Raw genomic sequence first — 19,593 nt, 5'->3', positions numbered from 1 at the left:
TAAAAGCATAGTGTGTTGTTCCATCCTTAAAATGGCTTTGACTTCCGGTAGTAATTTTTACTAAGCAAAATAAGGATGAACATAGAATGTCTCCTTGCCCTGTTTTATCCACAAATTTACGAACTAATCTCAAAATCAAAAACAGGTCCTTATTGTGTCATTGTAGCAAAGCATGCTACAAAACCAAGACAGGATGTGGTTGACCTAAATAGAGCATGTCACAGAGGGAAAGAGAAACATTGGCAGTGACATATTCTTTGTAAAGTGCACTAAAAGGGTGCCACATTATATGTTCAGAGCCATACACAGCTAAATCTGTGTACTTAAATTAACACTATCTGAGTTAATTTTAACACTTTGAAATTGTCTCATGGGGTCCACTCCGAATAGAGTTATTTTAACACTTTGTAAATTGTTGGCACATTGACACTCTAATCAAGTTAATATTGACTCTTTGCATAGTTGAAATTTAACACTACTCAACACTTATATAGATTGTTAAAAATTACTCAGAGTCTAAATTGTTAACTCATAATAGTGTTCTATTTTAACACTATATGGTGTAAATTTGGTATTATACAAAAATGAAATATTAATTTGGATAAAACAGGTTTATTTTATTTTTTTCAAACATGTGCACCACATTTAATAAGTCTAAACATTCAAAAGTCGTTTTTCCAAAATATAACAATATGGCACTATGCATGCTCAGTTATCAGTCTCATTAGAATAAGTTTTATCAAAAGGTTTAAAATAGGCTGTTCAGTGCATGTAACAAAAGTTGTCATTATGCACCTACTGTATATACAGTATGCATTGACGTGTTTATCAAAGTACAGTATACCATATCTATGCTTTTAACAATAGTACTATATTGTTAATAAACGGGAGATCATGGGATGTTCCAGGAGAGTTCCATGGGCTGTACGTAAATACAGTACCATAATTTTTAGCCCAATTGGTAATTGAAACGACATACATTTCCTTACCATTGAAAATGACAGTTTACACTTATCTGAAATACTTAACAAACTCAATTGCTTTATAGTCCTTTTGAAAACAATAATAATAATAATAATTAGCAGAAGGAACCTGTAAAGTTTCAACAGAAACTGTACAGTCTGGTCAAAAACTTGAAACGTCCTCCTTATTTTCTCATTGCGTGGCGACATCTTGGCTAATGTTCGCATGTTCATCCATGGAGTGTCTATGCACAGTGTTGAGGTGCTTCCTGAAGTCATTGTATGTATGAAAGGAAATGGGACATCCTGCTTTAAAAAGTGCAAAGAGCTACCTCGTAGGAGAGACTGAAGATGTAGTGGGCTTTGAACAGCTCATCAAAAGTTGCCACTGATGTCTGAGCCATGCATGGGACTGCCTTGTGCTCAAAGATGGTGTGACTGGCTGCTTTCCTGTGGTCAATGAGCAAATAGACTTTAAGTTTAGTACAAGTAGTGTCTTTTTATATCTTGTGTACAAACACAAATCCGGGTCAATCTTTAAAGAAAAACACACATGATTGTCACATATTTCAATACACAGGTTGCTTTTGCATGGTTAATTTTATGTGGAATTTCGAAAGGTCAAAAAGCTAGTGATTTTCTCACCAATCCAGGCACATCTAGGAAAGAAAGTGAAGCATCCTCTTCATGAACCATTTTTTGCCTAGAATTAAAAGTTGCTTTCATCATTCATTTGACCACAGTGTCATCAGTTGAGAGAATCATTGTTAAAAACAACGTTAAACAACCATAAAATTGTTGTCAATTTGTTAAAAGAGATTCTCACCTGCTTTTTGAGATGAATCCAGATGAATAGAATGTGTTGCGATGAACTGTCTTCATCCTTTGGATTAGCCTTCAGAACAGTATCAACCATCTGCTAGAATGACATGATGGTATGGTAATATAAATAAATATTTGGCATTCTGAACAAGGCATTTTTAATCGATTTTCTACTACACTGTTGTCATATAAGAAAGCTACAGTAAATGACATCTTAATTCTAGCTCTTATATCAATATGACACTATATAAAATGATCTACACTAATATCAGCTCTAACAGAATACCTTGAAACATTAGTGTGATGAGGAGGAGGGCGTGGCCGTGCCGAGAGGATGCACGCCCGGCGCTGAGTTGCCCAATCAGCGGGAGAGGGATAAAGGAGGAGCCGGGGACACCAGAGAGAGAGAGACGCACGTGGCCACTCTGTGTGTGTGTTCATCAATGCGTTATTGTGTTTCGGTTCTGAGTTTTATGTTGATTAAATTCTTGTTAATTGTTAATCTGGTTCCTGAATCCTCCTTTCCCGAACTGTTACAATTAGCATACTTAATTTCTCTAGAGCAGATACCACTTTTCTTGCCCTAAATTAACAAAACGAAAGTACAAACAAATCATAGATATACTGTAGGTATCGCTGGAATTTTCCAAAGCATTCCGTTATCGTCAGATATTTTAGTTTGTCGAGTTTGTTTGTACAGCAAGACCAAACTCACATCTCACCTGCCACATCTATACGTTGTCAAATAAACTAATTATGTAACATTAAACTCAATTCTAAGACAAAATAAAAATAAAAAACGTAAAAGCTATTAATGACTTAAAATGCTTTAAATCAATGTTTACTTACCTCTCGCAGCAAGATTTGAAGTTCTGATGGCTTGAACTCTGCTTCTGAATGCGGTGTGGTGGAAAGGGGGAGGGGCTCATGAATTAACACTTTAAGAGTTAACAGGGAGTACATAGATCTTCATATCAACACTGTAGGTTTAACACTACATCTTTATTTAAAGAGAGTGAAATACAATTGTTTTAACTCAACCTTGTGTTAGATTAACTCCCATTTGAGTTAAATTAACTCTGAACTCCTAAACTTTTCATTAACACCACAATTTTAACTCAATTGTAAATTTGCTGTGAATCTGCTGTGTTACAGGGTCAAACGTTTTATGCACCTGGTACATAAAGAGTTGAGAAATTGTTAAGTGATGCACACAGCAGTGAGAGATGCAGAAGAGAAGGTTTATATTAAGATAATAAGCAGTGTGGGGTAGATTACTTCTGAATTGTAATCTGGTACTGATTACAAATTATATGACTAAAATTTTAGTCAGTAATCTAATCTGAATACTTTTAGATTATTTTTGGATTACTTCTAACCTAATTCTTGTTTATTTTATGTCACATGCATTTGAGTAGGATAAGATGGTACCATTTTGACAATGTTGCTTAAATGCATTAAAGATAACTTAATGGATTAATATATGAACATTTATATGACTTGTGTGTTTTTCTCACCTGTTTCTGAATGAAATAAAACAATGTCTCCAAAGTTGTCACAAAAGCAAAAGCACATTCATTGTTATTTCTTGTAACGTATAATGTGTTTGTTCATGTGTTTCATGTCATGTGGTCCCCTGGTCATGTGATTTCATGTTTCCCTCCATGTTCATATGTCTTCCTTTCATTGGTTTATTGTCTTGTTATCTTGTTATCAGAGTCTTGTCATTGGTTATCATTGTCATGTTTCTCCCTTGTCCATGTATTTAAAAGTACGAGGCCTGGAAATGGCAAAAACTGAGCAAATATTGAAGAGAAAAATCACAATGGCTGACTTGCTGTTGGGTTTAGGATATGGTTCTAAGAGACTTTTCTGTACATGTTGAAATGTTACATGTGCCTACCGATTTTCTTACGTGCAGGTGAAACGTGGCGTGAGGGCTGCTTCGTTGAAATTTTGTAGGTGGCACTATTGAGCCATTTTGCCAAAATTAATTCTAAAACCAGTATCAGATGTAAATTTTCGCCACTTTTGAGATGTGTACAAAGTTTCATGAGTTTTCGAGCATGTTTAGGCCTCAAAAATGTGACTAGTTTCATATCGAAATTTGTCAGGCCGCCACGGACACGCCCTTCAACGAAAACTCAAAAGCTTCGCAATTTAACATCACCAAGGACTTTAGATTAAGACTGACTAAATATAATCTTGATCTGATTAAATCTCTGTGAGGAGTTTGTTAAAGTACAAGACCTAGAATTGGCTGTTGCCAGTAGGTGGCGCTATGACTATAACTGAATATTGGCATGTAGATGTATTCAGGCCGGGACCATTATCAAACATGTGAAGTTTGGGGCAGATTGGACATTGTATGTATGAGTTATAACAACTTCCTCTTTCATGGCGAAACATCGAACTTTGTCAGACCGTCACGGCCACACCGTGCAGTGAAAACTCAAAAGCTTCGCAATTTAGTATCGCCAAGGCCTTTAGATTAGAATAACCAAATATGAAGTAGATCTGATGAAATCTCTAGGAGGAGTTTGTTAAAGTTCGAGGCCTGGAAATGGCAAAAACTGAGCAAACATTTAAGAGAAAAATCAAAATGGCTGACTTCCTGTTGAGTTTAGGGCATGGGTCCAAGAAACTTTTTTGTAGGTATTGGCATGTTACACATGTGTACCGATTTTCGTACGTATAGGTGAAACGTAGCATAAAGCGCACATCGTTGAATGTTTGTAGGTGGCGCTATCGAGCCATTTTGCCACACCTAATTCTGAAACCCATATCAGATGTACATTTCCGCCACTTCTGATGAGTGTGCAAAGTTTCATGAGTTTTGGAGTATGTTTAGGCCCTCAAAAATGCGATTCATTTGGGGGGGGGGAAATACACGCCGAGAAGAACAATCGGTGCTCGGGCCCTAATAAGATATACAGTTACACTATATTGCCAAAAGTATTCGCTCACCCATCCAAATAATTGAATTCAGGTGTTCCAATCACTTCCATGGCCACAGGTGTATAAAATGAAGCACCTAGGCATGCAGACTGCTTCTACAAACATTTGTGAAAGAATGGGCCACTCTCAGGAGCTCAGTGAATTCCAGTGTGGTACTGTGATAGGATGCCACCTGTGCAACAAGTCCAGTCGTGAAATTTCCTCACTACTAAATATTCCACAGTCAACTGTCAGTGGTATTATAACAGTGGAAGCGTTTGGGAATGACAGCAACTCAGCCACGAAGTGGTATGCCACGTAAAATGACAGAGTGGGGTCGGCGGATGCTGAGGCGCATAGTGCGCAGAGGTCGCCAACTTTCTGCAGAGTCAATCGCTACAGACCTCCAAAGTTCATGTGGCCTTCAGATTAGCTCAAGAACAGTGCGTAGAGAGCTTCATGGAATGGGTTTCCATGGCCGAGCAGCTGCATCCAAGACATACATCACCAAGTGCAATGCAAAGCGTCGGATGCAGTGGTGTAAAGCACGCCGCCACTGGACTCTAGAGCAGTGGAGACGCGTTCTCTGGAGTGACGAATCACGCTTCTCCATCTGGCAATCTGATGGACGAGTCTGGGTTTGGCGGTTGCCAGGAGAACGGTACTTGTCTGACTGCATTGTGCCAACTGTGAAGTTTGGTGGAGGGGGAATTATGGTGTGGGGTTGTTTTTCAGGAGCTGGGCTTGGCCCCTTCGTTCTAGTGAAAGGAACTCTGAATGCTTCAGCATACCAAGAGATTTTGGACAATTCCATGCTCCCAACTTTGTGGGAACAGTTTGGGGATGGCCCCTTCCTGTTCCAACATGACTGCGCACCAGTGCACAAAGCAAGGTCCATAAAGACATGGATGAGCGAGTTTGGTGTGGAAGAACTTGACTGGCCTGCACAGAGTCCTGACCTCAACCCGATAGAGCACCTTTGGGATGAATTAGAGCGAAGACTGCGAGCCAGGCCTTCTCGTCCAACATCAGTGTCTGACCTCACAAATGCACTTCTGGAAGAATGCTCAAAAATTCCCATAAACACACTCCTAAACCTTGTGGAAAGCCTTCCCAGAAGAGCTGAAGCTGTTATAGCTGCAAAGGGTGGGCCGACGTCATATTAAACCCTATGGATTAAGAATGGGATGTCACTTAAGTTCATATGCGTCTAAAGGCAGATGAGCGAATACTTTTGGCAATATAGTGTATATGCTATTTGGACATACTATAATGCTCTGTGCGAGGTGATTCATAATTATTGTTATTGTCTGGCTGACTCTTACTGATTTTTTCTTTATTGCTTCATGCACATAGTGTTCGTGTTAACTTTAGTCATGTGACTTCCTGTCTTGATGTCAAAAGCACATTTCATGGTGTCATTAATTAATCTGACTAGGTTTAAGTTCCAGTTTTTGCAAGCATTTACACAAAAGCTAAAATAATTTAACCACACTCTTGACCTCACTGAACTTGCCTGTTTTCCTTCTCATTTGTAGATGCCATGTTTAGATGGCTTTTGTTTTTTTCTTTTTTAGTGTTTACCACTGAAGTCTATATTATTATGGTAACCACAGTCAAAATACTATTAATAGCCTAAATTATTGCTATTACTGTAAAATTGTAATAAATAAATATTGGATCTCATTCAAACAATGTAAGAAGCTTTCAGAATCTCGCTACCATTTTGTTGAATGTCTTTTTTGATGACCAAGTTACCGCAAGTTTTAATGTAATTACTATGGTATTTTGGTGCAAACTATGGTTATCATGGTCATTTCTTGTTCAGATCATTCTTATGCTATTTACTTGGCACAAGGGAGACTATCATGGTAATCTTTATTCATTATTATTATAGAGCTGTTTAGCTGGTAGTCCTCTGGACTTTCCTATGGGTTTTTTATAATGAGGTTTTTGAATTTATGAGAAAAATAAGGTCTGTGTTAAACATCACTTGACGAAACGTGGACGTTTTGTTCTACAACATGAGTTACACAAAGTCATACCTTAAATGTTAATTTTGAAGCCGTATTGAATTATATACTTTTAGTATATTTGGTAAATATCATACATGTTATCATCAGTTTTCTTTTTTCTTTTTTTGTCCATGTACAAGTGCAAGAATAGTAACAAAGCATATTTAGATGATTCTCCACAAAATAATTACATCATTTCTATGTTATTATATGCTCATTAGTATTACAACATGTAATTATGCTGTAATATGAACATGTGATGAAAACTGTAACCTTTTTGGTAGTCAAGTTCTCAGTGAAACTAAAAAACTGTTTAGATGTGTGCTGAGTGACTTCGGTTGCTAGGGAGGGTAGAGTCACATGGGTTAACCTCCTTTGTGGTCATTATAATGTTGTTGTTGCTCTCGGTGGGGCGCGTGGTGAGTTGTGCGTGGATGCGGCGGAGAATAGCGTGAAGCCTCCACACATTGGTCTCCATGGTAAGGCACACAACAAGCCATGTGTTAAGATGCGCAGATTGATGGTCTCAGAATCGGAGGCAACTGAGATTCATCCTCTGCCACCCGGATTGAGACGAGTCACTACGCCACCACGAGGACTTAGAGCGCATTGGGAATTGGGCATGCCAGATTGGGGAGAAAAGGGGAGAAAATAAATAAATAAAAATGTTTAGATAAGAGTTCATCACTTGTCATGCTCTCTTGTTTCAGATGGTTGTGTCCAAAGCAGACCCTTGGAAACAAAGCGTTACAGTGAGATATTACGTGATTTTGATGCAAATTTGGACCTGTCATTAGCATACTCGTACGTACAATTATACACTCTGTCATTACCGTTGAATCACCTGAATAAACTTGAGTGAATATTAGTTCTGCCATCTTTCAGTCTTAATATCTGTGCATCTGGATTGATTTGATTTCTCAGGACTGTGGATGAGCTGCTGCAAGATTCAGACTCACTGTCAGTAACAGACATCTCAGCAGATACCACACTGAATGCTGATCTGGATGAAATTACAGTGAGAAATGATTTAATTTTTGTTTTGAATACTTTTGAATTCAGCAATCTTTCTTGAGCATGAATTCATGAGACTCAATAAATGTTTAATAAATATTAAAAGCTGTATGCTTTCCAGGGTGAAGATGTGGAATCCTTGAAGATCTGCCATGATGAGGAGGATGACAAGGATGGAGGCGTGAATGGTAGTTGTCTTTTAGAACTAAATGTGTGTTTTTGCTATCCTTTGGGGGCAAATCTGTCCACAGAAATAAGCTAAATACGAAAAAACCTGACACTGGAACTTTGGGAACATTCTCATTTGGCAATACAAGCTTCTTTGTACTTGAAAACAGAAAAAATTGGATTCAAATAAAAATCAGCAATAAAATGACAACAATAATACATTTAGCTAATTTCACTAAAATCTCACCTTAAAACCTCACTTTTCAATCTTGTCATGCGCTTTTCTAGAGTAAACAAATTGGCGATGGCTCAAAAAGCCAGTTTGCTATTGTTACTGAAAGGTGGGACTTCTATTCCTATAGGTCACAGGTGAAAAAAAGTAATAATGATGGAGGTATATAGAAGGTCAAAGTGCTGTTGATCCTTCCCATACTGCCCTTAAGTTCTTTTGTTCATCATTAGAACAAAGACGGCAGTGACTGCAGCAAATCAAAGCAAGAGTGATCAGAGCAGGAGGCATCATGTCACGGCACTAAATCTCTATTCTTCACTGCACTGTTTACGTGTAATTAGCCACATGGACTAATTGCTCGTCATCACTAACAAGATTAGCACCGGAGAGGGGTCTGAGAGCAGATTAAAGCGACAGACAGCTGCTCTCTGTTTTTCATGTGTCTGAGTGAGAACGTTAAAGGAATAGTTCACCCCAAAATGATAATTCTGTCATCATTTATTTACCTTCGTGTTGTTGCATAGCCATATGACTCTCTTTTTTCCATGGAACACCAAAGAAGAAATTTAGCAGAATATCCAACCTGCTTTCATCTATACAATGAATGTGGATGGGAACCAGGAGCTGTCAAGCTTCAAAAAGGGCAAAAATACCATATAAGAATCATGAAAGTAGACAAAAGTAGACCATAGTATAAATTCTTCTGAAGCCATACAATAGCTTTGTGTGAGGAACAGACAGGTTTCTGAAGACATAAGGGTGAGTTGGTGATGATTTATATCGAGTGAATGATGGATGGATGGATAGATGGACAGACAGACGAACGGATGGACAGAGACAGATAGAAGGACGGATGGACTGACGGGAGGATGGACAGATAGAAGGATGACAGACAGATTAAAGGACGAACGGACGGACAGACAGAAGGACGAACAGACGGACAGACAGACTAATAGATAGACAGATTGACAGACAGAGACAGTTAGAAGAAAGGATGGATGGGTGGACTGACGGACAGACAGACAAATAGACAGACAGAAGGACGAATGGACAGACAGACAGACAGATAGAAGGAACGGAGGATGGACAGATAGACAGACAGACAAATAGAATGAACAGACAGATGGATAGACAGAAGGACGGACGGATGGACAAATGAGTGGACAGATAGAAGGACGGAAGGATGGATGGATGGACAGACAAACAGAAGGACGTATGGACAGACAGATAGAAGGATGGACAGATAGACAGATAAAAGGATGGATGGACTGACGGACGGACAGATAGAAGGACCGGAGAGACGGAAGAATGTATAGACAGACAGATGGACAGACAGAGACAGATAGGAGGAGGGACGGCTGGACAGACAGACAGATAGAAGGACGAACGGACAGACAGACAAACAGACAGATAGAAGGACAAACAGACAGACAGACAGACAGACGGACGAACGGACAGACAGACAGACAGAAGGCCGAACGGACAGACAGACAGACAGACAGAAGGCCGAACGGACAGACAGACAGACAGAAGGACGAACGGACAGACAGACAGATTGACAGACAGAGACAGTTAGAAGGATGGATGAATGGACTGATTGACGGACAGAAAGACAGATAGAAGGAATGGAGGATGGATGGATAGGCAGACAGACAGACAAATAGAATGAACAGACAGAAGGATGGACGGATGGACAGACAGGCAGACAGATAGAAGGACGGACAAATAGACAGACAGACAGACAGAAGGATTGATGGACAGACAGACAGAAGGACAGATGGGCAGACAGACAGACAGACAGATAAAAGGACGGATGGACTGATGGATGGACAGATAGAAGGACCGGACGGATGGAAGAACATATAGACAGACAGACAGATGGACAGACAGAGACAGATAGAAGGACGGACAGATAGACAGACAGACAGAAGGATGGACGGACAGACAGACATACAGAAGGACAGATGGACAGACAGACAGACAGACAGACAGATAAAAGGATGGACGGACAGATAGAAGGACCGGACAGATGGAAGAACATATAGACAGACAGATGAACAGACAGAGACAGATAGGAGGGACGGATGGACAGACAGACAGATAGAAGGACTGACGGACGGACAGATAGAAGGAATGTACAGACAGATGGACAGAAGGATGGAATGACGTACAGAAAGACAGACAGACAGATAGAAGGAACGGATGGACGGATGGACAGACGGACAGACAGACACACAGAGAGATTGAAGGAATGGCGGACGGACACTAACACTAAATGTTTAAACATCTGCACAGTAACCTTCATGGCTGTCCCTTGGATTGCATGAACCAAACACATCACCTTCATTTTTCAGGCCTGAGACAGATGGAGCTGACCTCATTAGTCTAGTTTGCTGACCTCAACAGGACAAAATTATGTATAATTGTAATTATGGCAGACTGGAGAAGGCAGGATCCAATTGCAGTTTTTAATAAAAACACAAAATACTAGAGTAATGCACAACTAGAACACAAAGCACATTACAGACTGAATAAACAGAACAAGAACCGACAATGAACAGAGGAAAACACAGGAATTAAATACACAGAAAACTAATGATGAAACCATGGACACCTGACACTAATGAACACAAGGACCAATGAACAAAGACCATGAAAAAGAACTACAAAACTCATAAACAAAAGAAAGACATGAAATGAACAATAAACATACATAGCGACCCCTGGTGGTCGCCTGGGTAATCCTTACAATAATCAGCCAAATAGTCTGGCTAAGGAGATACATTTAATGAGTTCCCCTGAAAAACTGTACTTTAAGTTATCTGGGCAACATTTAAAAAAAAAAATTATTACGTGGCTACTTACACAGATGACGGCAGTTCTGAGGTGAAATGTTCACTAAGCGAGTTAATGTTCTCCCAAATAGATGAGGTTTTTAAGGTAAATGCTCTATTGAGTTTAAAATTAAAAAAACTACTTCCCATCCATAAACCTTAAACCTAAACCTAACTAATAGTGTCATAAAAAGCATGTGGCATCGATAAATGCAATTGCTGAAGCAATCACATCAACTTGTCTGTTGATGGCATGTCTGTAACACTTTCGTCTCACTTGTCGACTTGCGGGTCTTCAGGACTCATTCTCTGGTGTTTTGGATCACAAGCGTAACGTTCTATCAGTTCAGCTACCACACAGTTTGACTGTGTCTGAACAAGCTTGTAAATGTAGTTGATTATGTAATGCAAACATTAAAATGTATCAACCTTTCAAGTCATGCGCTTTGGTAAAAGTGTTTTGATGTCACAGTGAGGCGTCTGATCAGTCACTGGAATATACTACCATTAGCCAATAATAGTGAGTGTGTTTGAAAGCACTAAAGACATAATGAGAAATACTTCAGGTATAGACTACCTTATCATACAGGGTGGTTTCTCAGTACTACTCTGTTAGGAAGTTAACCCCACCCAAATCTAAAGACCATCACCCTACAGTCTGCTACTGTCCTGGATTATTTCCCCTCCCTTCAGCACTAAAAGTACACACACACATGCTTTAACAAGATGGGAAATACAGGGGAATGGAAGTGAGAAACAGAACCTCAGCACAAACTGAAAGAATGATGCAGAAAATGCACATTTCATTTGTGATGTTTTGATGTGATTGGATTTTAGCACTTAATGGACAGGGAGGAGACAGACAGAGGGAGGGTGAACTGTCTCAGTCTCTGTGAAATCCTCACGCAGTTGCAACTGAAACCTAAAGCCTTATGGACACTACTGAGCAAGCCCAGGAGTTCCTCAAACAGAGATTTTATTTTTATTTTTATTTTTTTGGATATTCACATGGATAAAATTACTCATTCGGAATGTTGTGGTGGGGAGTCGCAGGAATTACTATTGTGATCATACGGACACACAAAACAAATTTTTTTATTCTATTCTCATTGCTGCACCTTTAATGGAAGTTTTTCACCAGAATGGAGCCTTTCTGTATTGTTTTTAAACAAATAATGGAATTAATGCTTTTATTTTATTAATCAGTTGGATTTTTGGAGGATAGTTTGTGTTATGATGGACATTTGGGCATGTAATGACAATGAACATATAGCTAACATATACTTAACATCCTTTGAGGATAAAGGAGATTTATCCGCTGAGTAATGGGAAAGGCTATAAGTGAACACTCTGTAGATGACAGCCTACGAGTTCATTAAATCTGTGTTTTTGTTGGAGGACAAGACACATGTCAGCCCTGAACCAGGTTTAGTTTAGGTAAAGTATGCATGGGCTCCAGTGATGCTGATGTATTCTCTCTCAGCCCAGGATGCGGACGTGACCCTCTGTCGCTGCGAGGGTGGTGTTGAACTCGCCCTACAGTACGCCAAAATGTGGTGCCGCTATGCCAAAGACCTGCTGACTTGGATGGACAAAAGAATCTGCTTGGGTGAGTTTGTACATTGTTTGTTACATGTTTTAAATTAATTTTTTTATTATTGATTGTTTGTACATGTAAAATTATAACAAGAATATAATAATCAAGCAAGGCTGTCAATCGATTACATTTTTTTTATTGAATTAATTCCAACTAATCGCATTTATCAATATTTGCTATAAAAGGCCCCCAAAATATAATAATCAAAATTTTTATAAATATAATATAAAATAATTTGGATAATTCAAAGACATTACATTATTGTGGCAGACAAGTAAAGCATTTATTAGACAATGAACAATTGGCTTTAGAAGTCAATATGTAGTGTGTTTTATTTCCACATCACTGAATATAAGCAACAGACCTACTGTCAACAACAACCCATTTTGCAATTGAGTTCGTCAATCTGTCCGAGGTAGACTTAGACTGTTCTGAAAGGACACGTTCTTGCGTACTTTCTCTGCTATTGTCGTTGGTCTACGTACAATATGATGTTTTTGGAGCGCCTCACTGTGGTTTTGATGCATTTTACTAGTTTTCAGCTTATAAACGCTGCCTTTTAAGGATGCTGTGTCAAGTTGAATGTAGTCCGAAATGTAAAAAAAAAAAAAAAAACCCCAGCATTCTGCTCCCTTCAGCTGTCTTACAACAGCTGTCAGTTTGTTGCCTGTCCAGCTGTGCATTGTCTGTACAGCTAGGGTTGCACTGACTGTCCCCTGCTGACTGTGAATTGCAAAAACATGGAGACGGCACTGTTTTAAGCACATACGTGCTTCGTTGCCTGCCTTAAGCAGTTCAATCTGTAGTAAGATAGTATGTGTGACAGTCACACCACCAAGAACTAAAAATGAAATGTTTTTTATTTTTTTATTTCTGATCGTTCTGAGCAGAAACGTTATTTCATTCCGGTTCCGGTTCCAGCGTTCCACAGCTTCCTTTTCAATTGGTAACTGGTTAGAACAACATAAAAGAACAGTTAATAACGTTCTTTTTAAAATGACAGCTCTCAGTTGCAGTTTTACCAGATCTCACAAGAGAAACAAGCAAGCTGGTATGGAAAAACAAGCTCAAAATAAGTGACTTGCCTCACTCAAGTTAACATATGAAAAGTATTTGTTTTAATTATTTAATAATTGTTTAATTATTTTATAATTAATAATTACAGTATCTTCAACTTCACACTTCCTACCAGCTTAATCCCTGGGTAATTCACAGACGCTTAGGGGACATTTGCGTACATTTTGGGGCATTTTTAACATTACTTTTTAGATAATTAAATGCACTTAAGTAACATGTTATATCAACAGCCTCACTTAAAATGTATAATTGGGGGTGTAAACATTTGCATAAAGAATTGAAAAAAAAAAGAAAACTAATTTCAAACAGTTATTCAGAACACTTCCCGCATCTTCCATTGTTCGCCAAACAGATAGTTCCCACCCAAACTTACGGCATTGTTTGAGCTCATTTTGCTATGCCAGGCTGGTCGGGATGCTCAAACAGGGCAATGTTTTTTTTTTTAGTGCCACTGGGCTACATTGTTTACACTTTCCAGGGGGTTTCAACCTAGAAATGGCTTACTTATAGTTATTATTACAGTTTTATACCACAGGTCTGTTAAATGCTTTATTCTGATTGGTTGACGGATGTTCTAAGGTGTGCAATTATTTTCCAGTAAACACGGCTATAAAGTAGTTCCAGGTCTTGACCGCATAACAGTTCTATATCACTTCGCCAAATTATTTCAGTTATTTCAAAGAGCCGTACAGACAAACTAACCAGTTAAAACAAAGACATTGATTAAAGTAAATCAGTTAAGAACGTCAAACAATGTAAAATATCCTACATTTATTTCAATTTCGGTTCAAAAGAGCCCTCCCTCGTCTCCCCCGCACTTACACATGATCACATACACACGCTCATACACACACACACACACACACACACACATTGAGACTCAAGTCATGACCAATAAATAGAGCCGCACCCCCACGACTTGATCAATACAACAGTTTCTATTATCTGAAATAACTTTTAATGTTTCAATGTATTTCGCCTTAATCAGCATCCTTCTTTGCTAGTTCTAACGTGACCTTTTCGAATTAGTAACGGAGGCTGTATTAAGGTAAGACGCTGAATCTGTGGTGGAAGAAAGTAGTTCCACTCACAAGAGCGTTTTAGGGATGAAAACCAGAAAATGTCTTGAGATAAAACCCTGAACGATGTCTTAATGTGTGGTATCCGTGGTATAAGCTGAATAATTGACTTCGGCCCGTTGAATTGCTGAAAAATAATGCACACCCGAGGTGCAACGGTCACGACGTGCACCACGGGTGTGCATTATTTTTTAACAATTCAATGGGCCGGAGTAAATTATTCCTTACATATTAAGCTGGCGCAGGAGAACATGTTATAACATCGAAAAAATTACATACTTCACATTTAGATAGAGGAATATACATCTACTAATTGTTTTACATGCCCAAGCACTGGAAAAAAACTAGTCTCCTCAAGTAAGAGGTCTTGTATTTTTGCTGACACATTATGTTTAGGCTGGGTTTGTTTGCCAGTAATTATAGATCTTTTCAGCCTGGAAGAGAAGCCAAGGGACCTCTTCCTGGAAACAGCATAAGAGTCTAAAATTGGCTTTCTAAGAGAGTTTGACTTGTGTTGAACAACACCTGTAATAGGATGAAGTAGCCTTTAACACGTCATCCCTCAGTGGTCCCTCTAGTGGAATGATTTCGCAGTTTCCGGTGTCTAATGCAATCAAGCCACAGGGTGTCATGGTTTTTATTTCTGTAGCAACAGGAGCAGTCAATGAAAATAATACAGAGTGCCGCTGTAAGCCTGGAACCGACTATTGAGACAAATTATAGGCAAAAATTAACAGGAAAATGTTCAGGTTTCAGACCAGGAGGGCGAGAGAGATAACCCAGGCATTAATAGGCCCCGTATTATGCCCTCACTCAACATGCAAGCCAATAAGAATCCATTATAATGTATTTGACTGTTAAGATTTGTATGCTAAATACACTACCAATCAAAAGTTTGGACACACCAACTCATTCTTTATTAATACTTATTTCAACACTTTAGAATAATTAAGTCCTCAAAACTATGAAATAACACAAATGGAAGTATTAATAATTCATACAAGAGTTTTTCAAAGACATTAATATGTAGGCACAGTTTATATTTGTCTACAGAACTGCATTTAAGAATAAACCTTTTAAAATTAAAAATATAAATTGAGTTAAGTGTGTCCAATCTTTTAAATTGAATGAAATATATTTTATGGCCACAGCAATGATTTTTTTTTTTTTTTTTTTTATACACTTAACTGTGAAAGAGTACTTAGAATATGAGTAACAACAGTGCCAAAACTAAACTCAGTAATAATGAATGAGTGCAATAGGGGAATAAAACAGTACATTACCACACCACCAGTGCAGAATTCCTGGAAACAGCAACGCTGTGGCCTGATTCCTTCGGTGTTTATCCCACAAGAAATTCAATATGACATTTTCCATGGAAGCTGTAATGCTAATGGGTTATGGTCCAATAAAAGTATGTCATCTAATATCCACTCACTGTTTTATTGATATTTAGAAGCACTCTGTTGAGTGTCCATCAATACAGATGCAAACTATTTAAATTGGTCAATCGTATTTTACATTTGGAATTTTTTGTTTACATTAATCTCTTTGAAAGACCAGTCAAATGTATGGACACACATGCTCATTCTACACTCACTTATCACTTTATTAGGAACACTATGGTCATCCGCCTCAAGGTACAATGTGTTGTGCATTCTGAGATGCTATTCTGTTCACTACAATTGTACAGAGCAGTTATCTGAGTTACCATAGTCTTTGTCAGTTTGAACCAGTCTGGCCATTCTCTGTTGACCTCTCTCATCAACAAGGCATTTCCATCCACAGAACTGCCGCTCACTGAATGTTTTTTGTTTTTGGCACCATTCGGAGTAAATTATAGAGACTGTTGTGTGTGAAAATCCCAGAAGATCAGCAGTTACAGAAATACTCAAACCAGCCCATCTGGCACCAACAATCATGCCATGCTCCAAATCACTGAGATCACATTTGTTCTCCAACTGAAGCTCCTGACCCATATCTGCATGATTTTAATGCATTGCATTGTTGCCACATGATTGGCTGATTAGATAATCGCATGAATACGTAGGTGTACAGGTGTTCCTAATAAAGTTTAAGTGAGTGTGTATTGTGGTCTGATTCTGAGCATTATATGTGGTTCAGGATTCTGAAAGTTATTGTTTGTTTACAGAGCAAGAGTTTGCCAAGAGTATAATGAGAGCGGCAGATGCAGCCAAATCATGCGTTGCTCAACAGGTAAAACAAACACACACACACATATATACATCATATATACATCATATATATATATATATATATATATATATATATATATATATATATATATATATATAAATTGTCTCTTTTATTTAATTTTTTGTTGCAAATAGTTTTTGGTTAGCCCACCCTCATGCATGTCTCTTCATAGGAAATGATGCCTCTGCAGTATATATACACTCTGGCTCTGGAGCACGATATCAAGAGCAGCACAACAGCCAAACAGACTGCTGAACTACTGCAACAGCGCTGCTACCAGGTACATGCACAATAACATTCTGACATTTATCAGAATTTGGTAATATTCTGATTACAGTATGTAAGCATTATAACGCATTAACATATTGCCATAACCAGATTTAGCCAGTTATTCCAGCTTTTAGAAAACTGAATAAGACTGCAGGCCTGTGTATGTAATAATCAGAATTTGGATCATGTAAACACCTTATTCAGAATAACCTCCGTAACTGAACATTTACATCTGCACATGTTCAAACAAAGATAATTCTGATTGATATTAGATAAAAACAGTTGTGAAAAGTCAAGCTATTGAAGAAACACATTTTTGGCACTTTATTTTTTTTTACATTTTACAAACATTAAAAGAAGAAATGTCATTGCCCACGTTTGAAACAGTCCCATGACATACAGTAAATTTTGCAATTCATCATGCTCTTGTATGTTATTGTTTAGGACATGAATGAGAATTAATGAGCTGGTTAATGCAGCATAATAAATAGAAAGAGCATTTACAGTATTATCTACAACAGAATAGCAGAATATGTATGTATTGTTTTATTCAGATTATGCTGATTAAATGAATTATGGAATATTCCAATAGCTGTAGAGCATATTTAATGTCTTTTTCAGAATGAAGGTAATGAAAGTAATATTCCAGGGTTAATACAAGCTAAGCTCAATCAACAGAATTTGTGGCATATTGTATATTGATTGACAAAAAAAAATAAAAAAAAAAAAAAAAATGTGTTTTGACTTGAAGCACTTACAATGGAAGTGAATGGGGGCCAATCCTTAAATGTTAAAATACTCTCTGTTTTAAAATGATAGCCACAAAATGTAAACAATATGTGTGTTAACAAGATTTTAGTGTGTTAATATCGCATACTAACCTTACTAAACTTTGCTGCCATAACGATTTAATGTCAGCAAACCCTTAAATGACTTTAAAAATGACAATTTAAACAACTTTACAGCTCAAATAATACACAAGTTTTAACAGGAGAAATAATGTAAGTATTTTTATAAAATTATAAGCTTCACATTTCTGCCTTTAAACCCTCCAAAAATTGGCTCCATTAACTTCCATTGTAAGTGCCTCACTGTAACATCAATTTTTGCTTTGTTTAAAGAAAAATTATACCACAGATGCTGTCGATTGAACAACTTGTATGGAACCTGGAATATTCCTTTAATCATAATATTGACCTCATTCGGAAAATGATGTGCATGTAAACATGGTTAATGTTTATAACATTCTTTGCATTTCAAAGGCTCTCTCGGCCAAGAAGAACGAAATCGACAAGTGGCGGCGAGAATTCAAAGAGCAGTGGTCCAAAGAACAGAAGAGAATGGTCAGTTCTTTGTGCTGAGGTTGATTTGTGCATTTGTTGTGGCCAGAATTTCCAGTAATGTGGCTGATGTAATGTTTTGTGCATTAGAATGACGCAGTGTCTGCACTGAAGAGGGCGCGGCAGCAATACCTGCAGCGTTGTGAGGATCTGGAGAAAGCCAAAGTCATGACTGCAAAAGCTGAAGAGGACACAGGGGGATACAAGACCCTGGACAAGAGGAGGAAGTCAAGAGATGATGCCCAAACCAAGGTCAAGATACAGTATTTATACTCCCTGCAGGATTTTTTGTCTCCCAGCCTGATCAGGCACTTTTCAGCTGGCCTCCCAGCTATAACAGCTGAGCACCAACTTGGCCAGGCAGGGAGACCAGCTTAAACCAGCTTAGACCAGCAAACCAGCCTAGGCTGGAAGATGTTTTTCTAAGCAGGTCTTCTTATTTGTCTGTCTCTTACAACCCTATATGACTGATTACAAGCATTTCCTGTAACACCAATTTAAATAAACAAACAAACGTGCAAATGTATTTTTGCCCATTATGGTTTCCTCAATGTGATATTCATCACTGTGCTGCTGTCTAGGTTATGGAGGCTGAGCTTCTGTACAAGCAGTGTGTGTGTGATGCTAACAACCATCAAGAAGTACTGGAGAAGGTGAAGGAGAGAATCATTGTCCACACCCGCAAGCTAATCTGTCAAGGAGACACTGTGTTAAAAGAGGTTGGTTCATCCTACCCAGTTTGTGCTAAGAACATGTATTGTACCTCAATTTGAATGGCTTATTGAGGAGATGTGTTATATTACTCTTTTAAACGATCAGACATAAGATTTTCACCTGCCGGACGATAAAACGGGCACGACTTACATATACTTACAATGAAAGAGAGTCCTGAACCACATCTATGGACGAGAATATTATGAAACTTTAGGGTGGGTTCTTTTGATATAACACCTTAGCAATGTAATGTAATGTAATGTAATGTAACTGCATAGCAATGCTCTGGCAAAACCTCACAACACCAAGGCGGCT

General features: G+C 38.2%; 1 protein-coding gene and 1 long non-coding RNA gene across 4 annotated transcripts in view; one reads left to right on the top strand and one right to left on the bottom strand.

Annotated features, from left to right (window-relative positions):
• LOC127451711 (GEM-interacting protein-like) overlaps positions 1-19,593 on the top strand; it is a 40,928-nt gene that overhangs the window by 1,061 nt on the left and 20,274 nt on the right. For both annotated transcript variants that reach the window (XM_051716606.1, XM_051716607.1), the window contains exons 2-10: positions 7,447-7,540; positions 7,661-7,754; positions 7,872-7,938; positions 12,468-12,593; positions 16,890-16,954; positions 17,127-17,234; positions 18,487-18,567; positions 18,655-18,816; positions 19,146-19,283. In XM_051716606.1, coding sequence (XP_051572566.1) covers positions 7,447-7,540; positions 7,661-7,754; positions 7,872-7,938; positions 12,468-12,593; positions 16,890-16,954; positions 17,127-17,234; positions 18,487-18,567; positions 18,655-18,816; positions 19,146-19,283 — 935 coding nt within the window. The remainder of the gene's footprint in view (positions 1-7,446; positions 7,541-7,660; positions 7,755-7,871; positions 7,939-12,467; positions 12,594-16,889; positions 16,955-17,126; positions 17,235-18,486; positions 18,568-18,654; positions 18,817-19,145; positions 19,284-19,593) is intronic.
• LOC127451736 (uncharacterized) lies at positions 598-2,981 on the bottom strand. 2 transcript variants are annotated; one of them, XR_007899138.1, is made up of 4 exons: positions 2,634-2,981; positions 1,789-1,881; positions 1,608-1,665; positions 598-1,412 (listed from the first exon to the last, which is right to left on the bottom strand). It is a non-coding gene; the product is annotated as an uncharacterized LOC127451736 (long non-coding RNA). The 2 variants fall into 2 exon arrangements; XR_007899137.1 differs by lacking the exon at positions 2,634-2,981 and having other exon boundaries at positions 1,789-2,077.

The sequence above is a fragment of the Myxocyprinus asiaticus genome, chromosome 14, assembly GCF_019703515.2.
Source record: "Myxocyprinus asiaticus isolate MX2 ecotype Aquarium Trade chromosome 14, UBuf_Myxa_2, whole genome shotgun sequence".
In the NCBI taxonomy this organism is placed as follows: Eukaryota; Metazoa; Chordata; class Actinopteri; order Cypriniformes; family Catostomidae; genus Myxocyprinus; species Myxocyprinus asiaticus.
The sequence above is the reverse complement of the archived record's forward strand: the minus strand, read 5'-3'. Positions and strand labels throughout refer to the sequence as shown.